Here is a 17,500-nt window from a genome sequence, read left to right as displayed (position 1 = left end):
TTTATTGGTGTCACTTGCTCCTTGTATTTTTAATTCATGATGTAAACCTTTTCACTATTTTTAATTTTTCTATTTTAAGAAAGGTTTATTTGTTTGTCCACAGATTGACACACTGGATGGGAATGGGGTGGTTGTTCGTTTCCTTAGGAAACAAGGATCATCGTTTGTGTGGCCTGCTGTGGAGGAGATATTTTTTGTGAAGTTTGAGGAAGTAGTTGAGGTGCTGCCTGTCCCAACTCTTGACAGACGTGGCAGACACACATTTCAATAAAAAGTTGTTTCGTTTTGACTGAAATAAACCCATGGTTAACTGATATTGGTGTCTGTGTTTGTTTGCGGTGTCCATGGTTACACGCGAGACGTTCTGTGTCATTTGATGAATATCTGCATGTATTACCAAGATTTTTCAAAGTATGTCCATATTGCTGTTTTAAGTATTCATGGAGATTCTTTAAATCATGCAATTTTGCAGATAGCAATATCTGATCACTTGCTGGAAAGGTTTTCTGTAAATTAAGAAATTGTTGATCTGGCGTCCTCATAGTAATCCCCCCATTATGTAAGTATGGTATATTTTGAAACTTCTGGTACTTCTATGAAGCAATTTCTATTGTATCTCATTGGAAATTGCATGATAATTACTTGTATTTTTAATGATAAGAGTAAAAATGTGCCTCTAATGGTGTCCTGTGTTACACGCGAGACAAGGCAACCTTCAACACATTATCTTAAATTACAACATTTCCAAAAGTTTATCTTGCTTTTCAAAACCTTGTGTTGGAAAGTTGAGATGTTAAACAAACCAAACACACCAAAATATTTCAATTTTGACTAACTTTATTTTTGGACACTCAATTAAGTCACACATCTGACCAGTTTCCAGGAGAGCATACGGTGGATGGTCGGCATGGACCGAGCGGTCCCGTACAGCCTGCAGCAAGACATGTGGACCCGGAAACCAGATCGTCACAAAAGCGCGCACGTGCACCAACCCAGCTCCTTCCGGTGGTGGACAATCCTGTTACGGTTCGAGCAGTATATCGCAAACGGTCAGCTGCAACACCCGGCCTTGTCCCGGTGAGTAAAGTATGGAAACCAACAGTCCCTCTTTGCCGGCAAAACATAAAGCAAGGTCTCGTGCTTAGTTTTTGTTGATGGTGGTTGTGTATGGATGGCCAAAAGTGTCGGAGTCCCGGTATTTTCTACCAGGAAGAGTTATATCGCAGAAGCACGCCTGAATTTCTCTATGAGATAAATAAAGTATTCTTATTCTTATTCTTAAGCCTCCCGTACACCATCACAGATAATGTCAGGCTTTTACACACAGAACAAACACCCTTTCATTTAAACACTCACCGCTTGAGAACATCCTAGGTGCCCTCCGTAAAGAGCGAGCAATTTTCAAATAATTTATTTTTGCGTGGTTTATCTTACCCCTGAGCCATCGTGAACCCGTGTGATCCAGTTTCCTTTTTTCACAATGTAGTCGTCAGTTTGTAATTTGAATGCGACTCGCTGTAAGCTTATCTGCAATAGCACGTTATTATGTACATCTCTGAATCTAAACGAAGCAAACGGCTGTGATTCACAAGAACTCTAGCGATGACTTTTGACTGTTCAGAGGAACTGGCGATAGGCATAAACCGTCGTCTGCTACGAGAACCACGACCTTGCGTGACCCCGCTTCCGGGCTTTTCTTTTTTCAAACAATCAAAACTTCGAATTGTACTGATCTTGTCTTGATGAAAAAAGAATTCTTTTATGATTTAAGAATGTTTGTATAACAAGCTGTCAATTTATTATTCAGATTTTAAAAGTTAGATCTAGCGCCAAATCGCACCACGGTCCGATTTTGTTATCAGACAATCCGCAAAATTAATTCTTTGAAAATTGCTCGCTCTTTACGTATGGCACTTAGGATGTTCCCGTTTGGTGAGCGTTCCAATGGAAGAGTGTTTGTACTGTGTGTAAAAGCCTGACAGTATCTGTGATGGTTTACGGGAGGCGTACTGTGCCTTTAACTCTTTAAGTTTAGAAAGACAGTGCCTATGTTATTGCTTTTAATAAGTTGTGAAACAATGGAAAATGTGATATCAGAGTAGCCTCCCTCATGCTTTCGCCTGAGTATTTACTGGCAAATGTCAATTGTTATGAACATGCAGCGTTGAGTTCTTAGCTGTTTCTGCGACAACATTCCTCCTTGCTGTGCCCACGCACTTACTGACATGCATGACGTCACTATTTTCGAAATGACATCTTCTCGAACTTTGTATCTCTTTTGACGTCAGAGACTTTTCTGTGGAAGAGAGGGACCAGAAAGGACACTTTGGTTAGTTTCGACGGTTTCAGTATAAAACTCTGAGTCTCTTGTAGAAATGGAAGAGGTGTGTGCAGCACAAGCGTGCAGATTTCAAAGTGTCGGGCACTTTCTGGACACAAATTTCGCCATTTTTCTGCAGCACAAAAGTTGGCGTTTTATCCCTGAAACAAATGTTTTGACCACTGGCAGTGTCTTCCCTTCATAAAAGTCCGGAGAGGGCAGTATTACGCGAGGCTGGTACAGTCGACGAGCCATCGAAACTCCGAGGCGACATACGAACAGCGGATTATCTCACAAGAAGGAATGCGTTGAAGGTCAGAGTACATGCTTTTTATATTTAGTCAAGTTTTGACTAAATATTTTAACATCGAGCGGGAATCGAAACGAGGGTCGTGGTGTATGTGCGTGCGTGTGTGTGTGCGTGTGTGTGTGCGTGTGTGTGTGTGTGTGTAGAGCGATTCAGACTAAACTACTGGACCGATCTTTATGAAATTTGACATGAGAGTTCCTGGGTATGAAATCCCCGAACGTTTTTTTCATTTTTTGGATAAATGTCTTTGATGACGTCATATCCGGCTTTTCGTGAAAGTTGAGGCGGCACTGTCACGCCCTCATTTTTCAACCAAATGGGTTGAAATTTTGGTCAAGTAATCTTCGACGAAGCCCGGGGTTCGGTATTGCATTTCAGCTTGGTGGCTTAAAAATTAATTAATGACTTTGGTCATTAAAAATCTGAAAATTGTAAAAAAAAATAAAAATTAATAAAACGATCCAAATTTACGTTTATCTTATTCTCCATCATTTGCTGATTCCAAAAACATATAAATATGTTATATTCGGATTAAAAACAAGCTCTGAAAATTAAATATATAAAAATTATTATCAAAATTTTTTTTCGAAATCAATTTAAAAACACTTTCATCTTATTCCTTGTCGGTTCCTGATTCCAAAAATATATAGATATGATATGTTTGGATTAAAAACACGCTCAGAAAGTTAAAACGAAGAGAGGTACAGAAAAGCGTGCTATCCTTCTTAGCGCAACGAATACCCCGCTCTTCTTGTCAATTCCACGGGCACTGCCTTTGCCACGGGCGGTGGAGTGACGATGCTACGAGTATGAGTATACGGTCTTGCTGCGTTCAGTTTCATTCTGTGAGTTCGACAGCTACTTGACTAAATATTGTATTTTCGCCTTACGCGACTTGTTATATTTAGTCAAGTTTTGACTAAATATTTTAACATCGAGCGGGAATCGAAACGAGGGTCGTGGTGTATGTGCGTGCGTGTGTGTGTGCGTGTGTGTGTGCGTGTGTGTGTGTGTGTGTAGAGCGATTCAGACTAAACTACTGGACCGATCTTTATGAAATTTGACATGAGAGTTCCTGGGTATGAAATCCCCGAACGTTTTTTCATATTTTTGATAAATGTCTTTGATGACGTCATATCCGGCTTTTCGTGAAAGTTGAGGCGGCACTGTCACGCCCTCATTTTTCAACCAAATGGGTTGAAATTTTGGTCAAGTAATCTTCGACGAAGCCCGGGGTTCGGTATTGCATTTCAGTTTGGTGGCTTAAAAATTAATTAATGTCTTTGGTCATTAAAAATCTGAAAATTGTAAAAAAAAAAAAATTAATAAAACGATCCAAATTTACGTTTATCTTATTGTCCATCATTTGCTGATTCCAAAAACATATAAATATGTTATATTCGGATTAAAAACAAATTCTGAAAATTAAATATATAAAAATTATTATCAAAATTAAATTGTCCAAATCAATTTAAAAACACTTTCATCTTATTCCTTGTCGGTTCCTGATTACAAAAACATATAGATATGATATGTTTGGATTAAAAACACCCTCAGAAAGTTAAAACAAAGAGAGGTACAGAAAAGCGTGCTATCCTTCTTAGCGCAACTACTACCCCGCTCTTCTTGTCAATTTCACTGCCTTTGTCATATCTATATGTTTTTGGAGTCAGGAACCGACAAGGAATACGATGAAATAGTTTTTAAAACGAGTTTGGAAATTTAATTTTAATCATAATTTTTTATATTTTTAATTTCAATTCAGAGCTTGTTTTTAATCCGAATATGACATATTTATATGTTTTTGGAATCAGAACATGATGAAAAATAAAATAAAAGTAATTTTGGATCGTATTATAAAAAATAATTTTAATTACAATTTTCAGATTTTTAATGACCAAAGTCATTAATTAATTTGTAAGCCTCCATACTGAAATGCAATACCGAAGTCCGGCCTTCGTCGAAGATTGCTTGGCCAAAATTTCAATCAATTTGATTGAAAATTGAGGGTGTGACAGTGCCTCCTCAACTTTTACAAAAAGCCGGATATGACGTCATAAAAGACAATTATCGAAAAAATGAAAAAATTGTCTGGGGATATCATACCCAGGAACTCTCATGTAAAATGTCATAAAGATCGGTCTAGTAGTTTACTCTGAATCGCTCTACACACACACACGCACAGACACACAGACACACAGACACACACAGACACACATACACCACGACCATCGTCTTGATTCCCCCCTCTATGTTAAAACATTTAGTCAAAACTTGACTAAATGTAAAAAGTAATCACCAAGACAAACCCACAAAAAACAAACCGTGATTAAAATCGCATTCCACGTTTTTACATTTAGTCAAGTTTTTTTATTTTTTCGATAAATGTCTTTGATGACGTCACATCCGGCTTTTTGTAAAAGTTGAGGCGGCACTGTCACACCCTCATTTGATTGAAATTGTAGTAAAGCAATCTTCGGCGAAGGCCGGACTTCGGTATTGCATTTCAGCTTGGTGGCTTAAAATCTAATTAATGACTTTGCTCATTAAAAATCTGAAAATTGCAATAAACATTTTTTTTTATATAAAACGATCCAAATTTACGTTCATCTTATTCTACATCATTTCCTGATTCCAAAAACATATAAATATGGTTGTTTTTATTATTAAAAACAAGCTCTGAAAATTAAAAATATAAAAAATTATGATCAAAATTAAATTTCCGAAATCGATTTAAAAACAATTTCATCTTATTCCGTGTCGGTTCCTGATTCCAAAACCATATAGATATGATATGTTTGGATTAAAAACACGCTCAGAAAGTTAATACGAAGAGTGGTACAGAAATGCGTGCTATGCAGCACAGCGAAACCACTACCGCGCTAAACAGGCTCGTCAGTTTCACTCCGTTTTGCACAAGCGGCGGACTACGGTCATTGTGATAAAATGCAGTGCGTTCAGTTTCATTCAGTGAGTTCCACAGCTTGACTAAATGTAGTAATTTCGCCTTACGCGACTTGTTTTTGTTTGGCGGAGGGGACAGTGTCAGCTGATAAGCAATTATTGAGCGACAGTGCCAACGCGGGACTGAAACGAAGGGTAGTGATGCGAAAAGTTCATGACTTGACGCGGACTATGAAAGCGATAAGCCCCATCACATAGGGCTGTCGCCACTCCAGTGTTAATGGCAACAAGAAAAGCACGTCTCCATATCCCTCTTTTCACACAGGTGTATTGTGTGCCCAGTGCACACCCGTTACAACCCTGTGCACGGATTTTGACGGATTAGCTCGTAGACGCCGCCTGAATGTTGCCAATTAGGCCAGGTAATGCTTGAACTGCGGTTCACCTTGACTACTTTGAGTACTTATTAGGCTTATTTTTCTCTTCTCTGTTCCAATGTATAGGCTTTTTGAAGGGATAAGCTTACTTATTTCTTTTTTTGTCCTCGATGGTAACGATGTATGTTGCATGACGACTAGGTGGGAAGGGGGGAGGGGCGTGAGGTCGAAGGGGTGGGGTGGTGATGGGGGGGGGGGGGAATAGGGTGGGGAAAGAGATGGGGAGGGATGGGGGATGGTAGGGGTGTGTGAAAGAGGGAGAAAGAGAGGCAGAGAGAGAGAGACAGAGAGAGAGAATGAGAGACAGAGAGAGACAGAGACACTGACAGACAGACACATAAGACAAACTCAAGACTCAAGGATGCAGACAGACAGACATACAGAAAGAGATACATGGACAGAGACAGTGAGAGGAGAAAACAAGTGGCGTAAGGCGAAATAACAACATTTAGTCAAGCTGTCGAACTCACAGAATGAAACTGAACGCACTGCATTTTTTCACCAAGACCGCATACTCGTAGTTTCGTCAGTCCACCGCTCGTGGGAAAGGCAGTGAAATCGACAAGCCAGAATTGTGCGGTAATGGTCGCGCTGAGCAGGATAACACGCGTGTCTGTATCTCTATTCTTTTTAGCGTACTGCGTTTGTTTTTAATCCAAACATATAATGTCTATATGTTTTTGAAATCAGGGACCCACAAGGAATATGATGAAATTGTTTCTAAATCGATTTCGGACAATTAATGTTAATCATAATGTTCATATCTTTAATTTTCAGAGCTTGTTTGTAATCCAAATATAACATATGTATATGTTTTTGGAATCAGAAAATCACGAACAATAAGATGAAATTGTTTTTGGATCGTTTAAAAAAAATAGTTTTAATGACAAGTTTCCGATTTTTAATGACCCATCACGTTGATTCGTTGATGACACAACCATTTGTCGAGGATAGCGTAGGCACCCGGTCTGCTCCCCGCCTAAAAAAGGCCAGTGCCGTTCCGTCTTCGAGGGACTGCGTGGGTTTCATTTCGGAGTTTTCCTTCTCCTAGACGAGTTTCCTTCCATGGATGATGAGCCTCCTCTACCCTCGTTTTGAATTCAGAGTGGTCTTCTCTTAGGATAGCTGCCTGCCAGGGTTGACGAGCCTATCCTGCCCGGCTATTTGACCCATAGCTGGAGGTTGGTTCGTGGGCACCTGGGCGTTTCCACACACCGGTGGGCCCGCATGCCGCACGTCTAGGGGCCAACCTCCTCCGAGTCCTTGTAGTCTAGCCTGGGGCCTTGCGGTACCCAGTTTACGCCTGTCGCCGCGATGGAGGCACTACATAGGGCTTGTTGTGGAGAGGTTATTGTACTGGCAGGAGAGACTGACGCATTCTGCTCTCTTTTCGCATTGTCCTAAAAAGGACAGACGGTGCTAGCCAGCGGTGAGGGCTGAAAGCGAGAAGTGACAAGCACAAGACACTTCGCCAACACACTAGACACGTCACACAACCGTTTGGCAGGCTTTAATGGCCAAATTCATTAATTATTTTTTAAGCCACCAAGCTGAAATGCAATATTAATGTCCGGTCTTTGTCTAAGATTGCTTGGCCAAAATGTCAATCAATTTGATTGAAAAATGAGGGTGTGACAGTGCCGCCTCAACTTTTACAAAAAGCCGGATATGACGTCATCAAAGGTATTTATCGAAACAATTAAAAAAACTTCCGGGGATATTATTCCCAGAAACTCTCATGTCAAATTTCATAAAGATCGGTCCAGAGCCCCTCTCTTGACGCGTTCAAGAGTAGGTTGAAGACTCAGTTCTTCCCGTAGCTGGCTGCGACTTTCATGTTCGACGTGATGTGTTGTGCCCCAAAAGACATGCTTGTGCTGTGCTCTGTGAGAGGTGTTTTCTTTGTGCTTAATATTATTTTGTTTGGACCTAGCTATTGATGTGTATATTGTTATTAAACAGTTGTTTGTTGTATGTTTATCAGGGTTTGCTAGTGTGTGACAGGGTTCGTGTCCGTCTGTAGATGTTAGTTTCTTTGTTAGTCCTCTTCGACAAGCGCTTAGAACTGTACCCACGGAATACGCGCTATATAAGCTTCATATTGATTGATTGATTGATTGAGTTTAGTCTGAATCGCTCTACACACACACACACACACACACACACACACACACACACACACACACACACACACACACACACATCACGACCCTCGTCTCGATTCCCCCTCTAGATTAAAACATTTAGTCAAAACTTGACTAAATGTAAAAAGCGTCCAAATCGGGGTTTCCAAGCAAAATGGCTCACCCTACACGGTCTTTTATTGGTGTTTTACCAGTCATGTTTCTCAAGGTTTGTCAAGATTTGCACAAGATTGGAAGAGTTTTACTTTCAAGAAATTAAAGTTAAAGGTTTGAAAAAGTTTCAGAGAACTGCATGGCGTCTGTTGTAGTTAAATCAGCAAGGCTGATTGTTTCAGTTGCAGTATGCAACATATAATCCAGGGGCGGATTAGGGGAGGGGGGGGGAGGGGTGTTACAGGGGTAAGAAGAAATTCTGTCCGTGAATTATTTTTCTTTTTTCTGTCTGTAAAGCCGGGGGAAGTTAATTCTTTTTTTAAATGTCACAGTATGCGACATGTCTTCCTTCTAACCATACTATATGATGTCGGGAGCAGATATCAGTGAAGATAAATTGCCATTATTTAATACTAATGTTAAAAGAAATAATGATTGGCTGCTGACACCAGTTGATCCTGTTTAAAATCAAGGATAAGCCACAAATTGTTTATAAAATAGCTAAAATTCGTCAGCTTCAGGGGGGTTTTGCCCCCCAGACCCCCAAACGGGACCCTGGACCCCAGGTCCCAGGTTGTAACCCCCCCCCCCCCCTCTGGCTTAACTGCTCCGCCCCTGTAATCTGTGTTCCTAAGACAATGATTGTATGTATTGGTGTTCCCCTCTTGAGTCTTGTGCTTCAATGACAATGTTGCGGTGACTTTGGATGAGCCAAAATAATAGCCGAACTTTTTCCAAGATGCCCTAAAGCTTTCTGACAGTTTCGGCCAAATGTCCCAACATGAAAATATCTAGCAACACCCCTGTCGCTAGCGCACCAGCTGCCTGTTATGGGTAAGCGACGTGCCTGTATTTCCTGTAAAGCAAGACAGAATAAAACAGCAGCTTAGTTTGAGCTTTTAAGACATTCGTACCAGAGAAAACGTGTACGTGTTTGTTTGGAGAAGGTGGATAGAATCATAAGACACGCTGTGTCTATGTGACGTAGAGCAGGTTTTCAAATTCATGCTGAAGCACTGTGTGATCGCTATAATTCTTTCTGGCATATCTTACCTTGATTTCAGATAGACTGGGAACCGAAATGAGGATGTTTACATGAATAAACTATGCTGATACGTATGTGTTTAGAAATACAGAATAGTTTTAATGATATATGATGGTGTGTTTTGTTTTTTAACCCAATGTGATATTTTTGTATTTGAAAACAAATTGTACACTCTGTGGTCAATTTTACTTTCAGATAAATAAATATATCATAATGGAAATCATCTGTTTGTGTTGTGTTACTTACTCATTTTGATCAATGTTGAGTCGTCCATATTCCTGTGTGTACGCATAGTATGCAGTTTGAAGGTAGTAGATGTCCGAGCAAACATAGGAGGATGTGCTGTTAGGCTGTCTATCTCCTCATCCAGGTTTTCCAGATATTCGAATTTAGTTCCCTCATGGAGTTTCTGCACTGACACCTGATAAGCAAAATACACGTATCACTCTGTGATCATGGCAACATGTATCATCTGTATGCCCCGTTCAAAAAATTACCTTGAGATTCTAAGGTATAGTTACACAGACATTGCAGTGGATCACACAGACAACACGAACAGTAGTACATATATTCACAGTTTAAAAATTCATGCATTCGCCACTTCGCTGATATGCCCCCCCAAAAAAGGAGGACCCCCCCCCTTACAACTCATTTGGTCCGGCCCTGATGAGAGTCAATAACCCGATTTAACCCCAGGTAGATTCAGGGTCCCACTGACTGAATCTCATATGGTTGCTTTTCGGCACACACCATAAATTTATAATGGGACTGTGAGGTTTTGTTACTACAGTAAAATAGTAGCAACGTACTGTCTGTTCGTGACGTTTGAGAATACCGATCTATGCACTAACGCATTGTCTTTTTGTAGTGTGACTGTCCGATATTGCGTACCCCTAAAAATCAATGATCAAAAAGTTTGAACTGCTGTAATCGTGTGTCAGCATATGTCTGACAGTGCTTATTTGCTTCCAAAACGGCTTGCGATATCACGCCATCAGCGTTTCGCCACTGCTCAGAAAATCTTATGATTTCAGATCTAGTTTAAGATCGGAAATCACGTGTGCTCGTTTAATTTAAAAAACAAAATTCATTTATTACTTCCCTTTGACCGTTTCGCAAGAAAAATGTCAGGATCACTATTAGCACATGAAAGCAGCCCAACGCCATTTAAAATACGTTTCACTGTTTAGTGGTGTCAATGTCATGTAGTGTCTTACTGTTGCAAATAAAAATACCAGGATAAGTGCAGTTTTGTCCGAAAGAAACAGGCTTTGCGCAATGTTAACTTGCTGTCTACATGTTTCGTTGTGTGACTGAAGAATTACTCAGAATTCCAAGAGAAAATAAGGATAGTCGCGTGTGAACATCACTGTGGAAGCATTTATTCTAAACTGGGCAGTTCAAGGACGAAATCCGTGATTAAAGATAGGAAAATAAACAACACCATAATACTAATAGCAAAAATACATAATCTTTACATGCTTACAGATCTGTGGAAGCACATCAACTGATCTGTGAAAAACACACCTGACTTCGATCTAGCACTGCAAGAGGTAGCGACTACCAGGGACCTATATTTCATATACAGCATGACTTCCCTTCTTTGTCTCTATTAATCTAGGGAGAAAATATCCAGCGATATTTCTCCGTAGGCCTAAAGTTCGGCCATGACCTAGGCAAAATAACTTGCGCAGCCGCAGAAACAAAAAAAATGGAAATCTTTTATGAAATGATTGGGAGCCACGCAAATTTGACCTCTTGATTCCGACCATGAACCCGCTGTTGATAATAATTTATGGAAGGTCGTACCAGAAATGCAGATCTATCTCTGGCCGATTCATAGATTCAACCTACAAACTGCGACCTCATCTGTGATCAGATGGCCAAGCAATGCGTGAAATCTTTTATTCTAAAGCTTTATGGCTCGTTTCGACAAGCATTAAACGGATGAAATTAACCACATGCAGTTTATTCTTCAGAAAAATGCACACAAAAAATGGGTTGGGTTCGGTGATTTGTACATAGAGAATAAATAAAAGTCTTCCTCACGATAGATTCGCTGATTTGTCTTATGAAGCCGTCATCAACACGAACACAATGATTGCAGAAGCAAACTCTGTACCTACACGACCGAGACACAAGACTGATTATTTCACAGCTGCAATGTGAATAGAGAACAAAGACGTTTTGGGTAATAGTCCAGGCATATTAGAGAACAACGTTGAAGTGACAATGACTAGGTTTAAAATGTCCCTTATCAGAAAGTTCAACCTCAGTCCTTTGATGTTTATTAAACACATTTTCATATAAAGTTGGCGCTTCATACGGAAAAATGGCTTTGAAATTGACCCAAATCCTTCTTTGGGCTCTGTAAATGTCGTTTGGGGGTATGGTTGTAAAATGGTATCTACTGGTCACCCCAATGTATAAACTGAAAACTCTTTCTGCACCAGAACACGCAGAAAGGATTGTATCTGCCTGATGTCTGATGCTTTTCAAAATCCCCAACCACTAACACCTTCAAAACGGACTTTACCTGACACTGTTGTTTTTCCCTATATAATCCTTACTATTTTTCCGAGACGTCGTCGTGTTGTGTATTTAGCTTGCCACAACCTCATACATGGTCCTAAAAGTTAAAGTTGAAGAAAATACTAAAGATAAATGAAAAAGCTGACGCAGTGTCATTCGCACCGTGAATCCCCCCATGGGAACATACTAAAGTCTGGTTCCAAATAGGCTCAATTTCCTTCTATTTCTTTGTATTTCTGCCTCGTAGGGGTAGGGGTGTTCAAACCAAAGGCACCTTTAAACCAAAATTCAAATCACACATCTTACAATACTAAGACACTCAGCAGTAAAAGGGTGTCTGCTGGTAAAAAATTCCAAACAATCCTAAAAGTACTTGACTACTAAAAGTGCTTTTAAAAAGAGCCGTTATTTTTCCCTCTATATTCAGTATTGTGTTTTCTGCGAACATGTAGTCTATTTAGATGGTTGTCGTGTGCACTTGAGTTGCTAAAGCGTTTTCAGTTGGGCATATGTCGAAAAGCAAAGAATTAGCCCTTTGAAAACCATCAGAACTGTCACACAAAAATAACATTTACCTATCTCACCAACTGACCAAACATAGGGCTTTTCCTTATGTATTATGTATTGTCGTGTTTTTTGTAGCATACTTGTGAAAACAGCCACCACTGTTGTAAATGATACTTTAAAGAGCATTATTTCATTTTTACAGTTGAAGGACAACCTGGACTGCCGTATATTACAGCTGTTTTACAATCAGCCAAACTTTTCTTAACAAACGTATGTTAAGAACAACTCCCATAGTGAAATTGAAGGAAAACAAAGTGAAAATCCGCCTGCCATAGAGGAGCTAAAGAATCAACAATAAACGACTGCATGGATAGCTTGATGCACGAATGCATTGCGGACATGTTTGTCTCCAACCAAGAGAAAGTTCCAAAAAATCCCTTTTGTGCTTCTTATTATACAGTGACGTCAAAGACAGCCTTTTCTGCTGTTCATACATTCAGGGGTTATGGTTACACTAAACGACGTAGTTGTAGCCATACTGCCATCCAGATTTATTTTTTCCTTGCGAGCAGTCACAGGGTGTTTGTGCTGTCTGCCAACCGTTAGATGACCCCGCCCAAGTCTGTTAAGGGACCGTTTGACCGTTATAGAACGCGTCTTTTTGATTTTTTGGCACAGTTGGAAACGGTTGATTTTTATCCCTACCATTGTTTCCAAACATTATATAGGAATGTTTTGTGAACAACGGATAATAGCCGCTACTCGCATGTGTAGCAAAAGTGAGCGTACATACTCACCCTGGTCGTCCAGCCGTTGTCCGTTGCCCGTCTTTATCTGTCTGTACTGAACATTACCTTTGGATATTTCTCCAACGCTATGAAGTGAAGAAACACCAAATGTTGCAAAATGTTGTATGACCCCAAGAGCTCAAAAAAGATACTTGAGAACCTTGACCTTACCTTAAGGTCAAGGTCACAGGGAGAATGAATGTGGTCTAAAAACTGCAAAATTTCACATTGTGCCAGTTTTCTGGAAAACAAATTAAAAACAGCGGGCTTAGTTTTGTATGGTATACAAGAAAAAGAAAGCCTTATCTTCTGATACCATTTTGGTTGACCTCGCTTCAATGTCAAGGTCACAGGAGTCCTTCAAAGTTGAATTGTATACATGTTTTGAAGTGACCTTGACCCTGAACTATGAAAAAAATCTTTCAAACTTCATAATTGTGTGGGGCACATGTTATATACTGATATTGAGCCACATTTAGTCACATATCATCAAGGTCAAGGTCACTTTGCCCCTTATGAAATGTGACTGAAACGGGCAATTGAATCACTAAAAGTGACAATGTCTCTTTGTAGAAAGTGCCAATAAGTATGTTTATGCTTCCTATGTCTTGAATTGATAGCCTTGTGATGTGTGACCTTTGATGATCTTGACCTTGGCCAAAGGTCATGTGTAATTTGGTAGGAAAAATCTGTAAAACAGTTCTAATAGTGTACAATGTCCTTGCCAGCTTCAGTTGTTAGACCTTCACCTTCAAGGTCACCTGAAGGTCAAGGTCACTTTAAGACAAAGGTCAAGCATGAGAGTCGCATGGGCTTTGCTTTGTTAAGATTTTTTACCAAGACACATGGATTTCTTTACCCGGCTTGGTCACATTTTTCATAGGGGTCAATGTGACCTTGACCCTAACGATATGTGACCAGATGTGGCTCACTATGAAATTCTAACAAACGCCCCACTCAGTGTTTAAGTTTGTAAGAGATATCGTCCATAGTAAAGTTAAAGGGGCAAGCTCACATCAAAATATGTCTACAATTCAACTTTGAAGGGCTCCTCTGACCTTGACATTGAAGCGAGGTCAACCAAAATGGTATCAGAAGATAAGGCTTTCTTTTTCTTGTATACCATACAAAACTAAGCCCGCTGTTTTTAATTTGTTTTCCAGAAAACTGGCACAATGTGAAATTTTGCAGTTTTTAGACCACATTAATTCTCCCTGTGACCTTGACCTTATGGTAAGGTCAAGGTTCTCAAGTATCTTTTTTGAGCTCTTGGGGTCATACAACATTTTGCAACATTTGGTGTTTCTTCACTTCATAGCGTTGGAGAAATATCCAAAGGTAATGTTCAGTACAGACAGATAAAGACGGGCAACGGACAACGGCTGTACGACCAGGGTGAGTATGTACGCTCACTTTTGCTACACATGCGAGTAGCGGCTATTATCCGTTGTTCACAAAACATTCCTATATAATGTTTGGAAACAATGGTAGGGATAAAAATCAACCGTTTCCAACTGTGCCAAAAAATCAAAAAGACGCGTTCTATAACGGTCAAACGGTCCCTTAACAGACTTGGGCGGGGTCATCTAACGGTTGGCAGACAGCACAAACACCCTGTGACTGCTCGCAAGGAAAAAATAAATCTGGATGGCAGTATGGCTACAACTACGTCGTTTAGTGTAACCATAACCCCTGAATGTATGAACAGCAGAAAAGGCTGTCTTTGACGTCACTGTATAATAAGAAGCACAAAAGGGATTTTTTGGAACTTTCTCTTGGTTGGAGACAAACATGTCCGCAATGCATTCGTGCATCAAGCTATCCATGCAGTCGTTTATTGTTGATTCTTTAGCTCCTCTATGGCAGGCGGATTTTCACTTTGTTTTCCTTCAATTTCACTGTGGGAGTTGTTCTTAACATACGTTTGTTAAGAACATTTTGGCTGATTGTAAAACAGCTGTAATATACGGCAGTCCAGGTTGTCCTTCAACTGTAAAAATGAAATAATGCTCTTTAAAGTATCATTTACAACAGTGGTGGCTGTTTTCACAAGTATGCTACAAAAAACACGACAATACATAATACATAAGGAAAAGCCCTATGTTTGGTCAGTTGGTGAGATAGGTAAATGTTATTTTTGTGTGACAGTTCTGATGGTTTTCAAAGGGCTAATTCTTTGCTTTTCGACATATGCCCAACTGAAAACGCTTTAGCAACTCAAGTGCACACGACAACCATCTAAATAGACTACATGTTCGCAGAAAACACAATACTGAATATAGAGGGAAAAATAACGGCTCTTTTTAAAAGCACTTTTAGTAGTGAAGTACTTTTAGGATTGTTTGGAATTTTTTACCAGCAGACACCCTTTTACTGCTGAGTGTCTTAGTATTGTAAGATGTGTGATTTGAATTTTGGTTTGAAGGTGCCTTTGGTTTGAACACCCCTACCCCTACGAGGCAGAAATACAAAGAAATAGAAGGAAATTGAGCCTATTTGGAACCAGACTTTAGTATGTTCCCATGGGGGGATTCACGGTGCGAATGACACTGCGTCAGCTTTTTCATTTATCTTTAGTATTTTCTTCAACTTTAACTTTTAGGACCATGTATGAGGTTGTGGCAAGCGAAATACACAACACGACGACGTCTCGGAAAAATAGTAAGGATTATATAGGGAAAAACAACAGTGTCAGTTAAAGTCCGTTTTGAAGGTGTTAGTGGTTGGGGATTTTGAAAAGCATCAGACATCAGGCAGATACAATCCTTTCTGCGTGTTCTGGTGCAGAAAGAGTTTTCAGTTTATACATTGGGGTGACCAGTAGATACCATTTTACAACCATACCCCCAAACGACATTTACAGAGCCCAAAGAAGGATTTGGGTCAATTTCAAAGCCATTTTTCCGTATGAAGCGCCAACTTTATATGAAAATGTGTTTAATAAACATCAAAGGACTGAGGTTGAACTTTCTGATAAGGGACATTTTAAACCTAGTCATTGTCACTTCAACGTTCCCTTCACTAAAGTGGCTAAGATGCCTGGACTATAAGCTTACTCACTGACAAGCTAGGAACAGACGGAAAATTCCGAACAAAAGTAAATGACGTCAAAGTCTCTTTCGCTTTGTGTGTAACTTTGTCATGACGTCTTTTTGTGACGACAGTATACGCGACAATTTGTACGCTTCCGGTGTCATTTTAGACTAAAAAGCAACTCCAAAGAAGGAGCTAAGCCTGTGTCTTGAAACAGCTGAAACACTCTTTTGGATTGCCGTTTCAATGTTAACCAAAAAGTTAAAGAAAGAAAACAAGGTTCAGTTGCGAACTGACAGCGGATTGAGCATGATTTTATTCCTGTTGATGAAGGTACGATTGAAGCTTTATTCTCTCCGTCAACCAACAAGTCTAGATTTGTAGCAGACGAAAAACAAAGTGTGCGTTTTTCCTGTCTTGTGAAGGCGATTATGTCGTTATAAGTTATCTGTACGTTGTGAAGACATTTCAAAACAAAATTTAGCTTTGATGCGTCACGGGATATAAGCTTATACGTTTTCATCCATGGAATTGTTTTTTTCGTCTCGGCAGGGTGAATGAATTCATGATGTCTTTTCCGGAACTGGACAAAACTGGCCTTGCCAAGACTGAAACAAAATATAGTTCTACAACTTCTAGGCTTGGGTTGATTGCCCATGGTGAATTTCCAATGATTTGTTTCCACATCCCATGACAAATTCTCTTTACTTTGGTCATGCCATATATACGTTACAGCTCCGTCCATCCATGGTATCGCGTGATATTTTGTCTCGACGGGGTGAAAGAATATAATGACGTCATCTCGGCAGAGCCTCGAGTGACGTCATCATATTCATTGACCCAGTCTCGACAAAATATCAGGCGATACCATGGATGGACGGAGCTGTAACTTATACATATAGGTCTATGCGACTACGGACTAGTGTGTCAACATCACAACAAAGAGAATCACATACCATTTCGTATTGCCGCATTTTGACGACGAAGAGGCTCAAACGGTCACAGTAAAACCTCAGGCTGGCTGAAAACCGGTCCGTATTCCACTTGTCTTCCTCACTGCTGGAGCCGGTCATATTTGTTGTTCAAGGCCCGTGACGTAGCACACGTATGTGCACAAGGTCATGAGCCAAGACTGCGCGCGCGATGGAACGATTCAGAATACCCAACAAACGAGTCAAAGTATACTTTTTGGACTTCTGTGTTCATTTTTACACACGCATTTGTGGTTGATGAATTAAGAGGGTCAACATATCAAAAGTGACCCTAAACCTTGGACTTTTCCTTTAACAATCCTCTAGTAGCATTCTGCGGAATCTATTTATAAAAA

The 17,500-nt window shown here is 40.0% G+C and overlaps 2 protein-coding genes and 1 long non-coding RNA gene across 5 annotated transcripts in view; all 3 read left to right on the top strand.

Annotated features, from left to right (window-relative positions):
* Window positions 1–587, top strand: part of LOC138949344 (uncharacterized) — a 3,172-nt gene extending 2,585 nt beyond the window's left edge. The window contains exon 3 of the long non-coding RNA XR_011450243.1: window positions 104–587. This is a non-coding gene — a long non-coding RNA (uncharacterized lncRNA). The remainder of the gene's footprint in view (window positions 1–103) is intronic.
* Window positions 1–17,500, top strand: part of LOC138949335 (coadhesin-like) — a 191,535-nt gene that overhangs the window by 143,507 nt on the left and 30,528 nt on the right. The gene's annotated exons all lie outside the window — the stretch shown is intronic.
* The window catches only part of LOC138949342 (coadhesin-like), a 34,491-nt gene that overhangs the window by 15,111 nt on the left and 1,880 nt on the right, over window positions 1–17,500 (top strand). Inside the window, exon 5 of the mRNA XM_070321138.1 lies at window positions 877–1,077. Coding sequence (XP_070177239.1) covers window positions 877–1,077 — 201 coding nt within the window. The remainder of the gene's footprint in view (window positions 1–876; window positions 1,078–17,500) is intronic.

The sequence above is a fragment of the Littorina saxatilis genome, linkage group LG15, assembly GCF_037325665.1.
Source record: "Littorina saxatilis isolate snail1 linkage group LG15, US_GU_Lsax_2.0, whole genome shotgun sequence".
NCBI classification, from domain to species: Eukaryota; Metazoa; Mollusca; class Gastropoda; order Littorinimorpha; family Littorinidae; genus Littorina; species Littorina saxatilis.
Note: the sequence above shows the minus strand (reverse complement) of the source record. Positions and strands in the feature narration are given on the sequence as shown.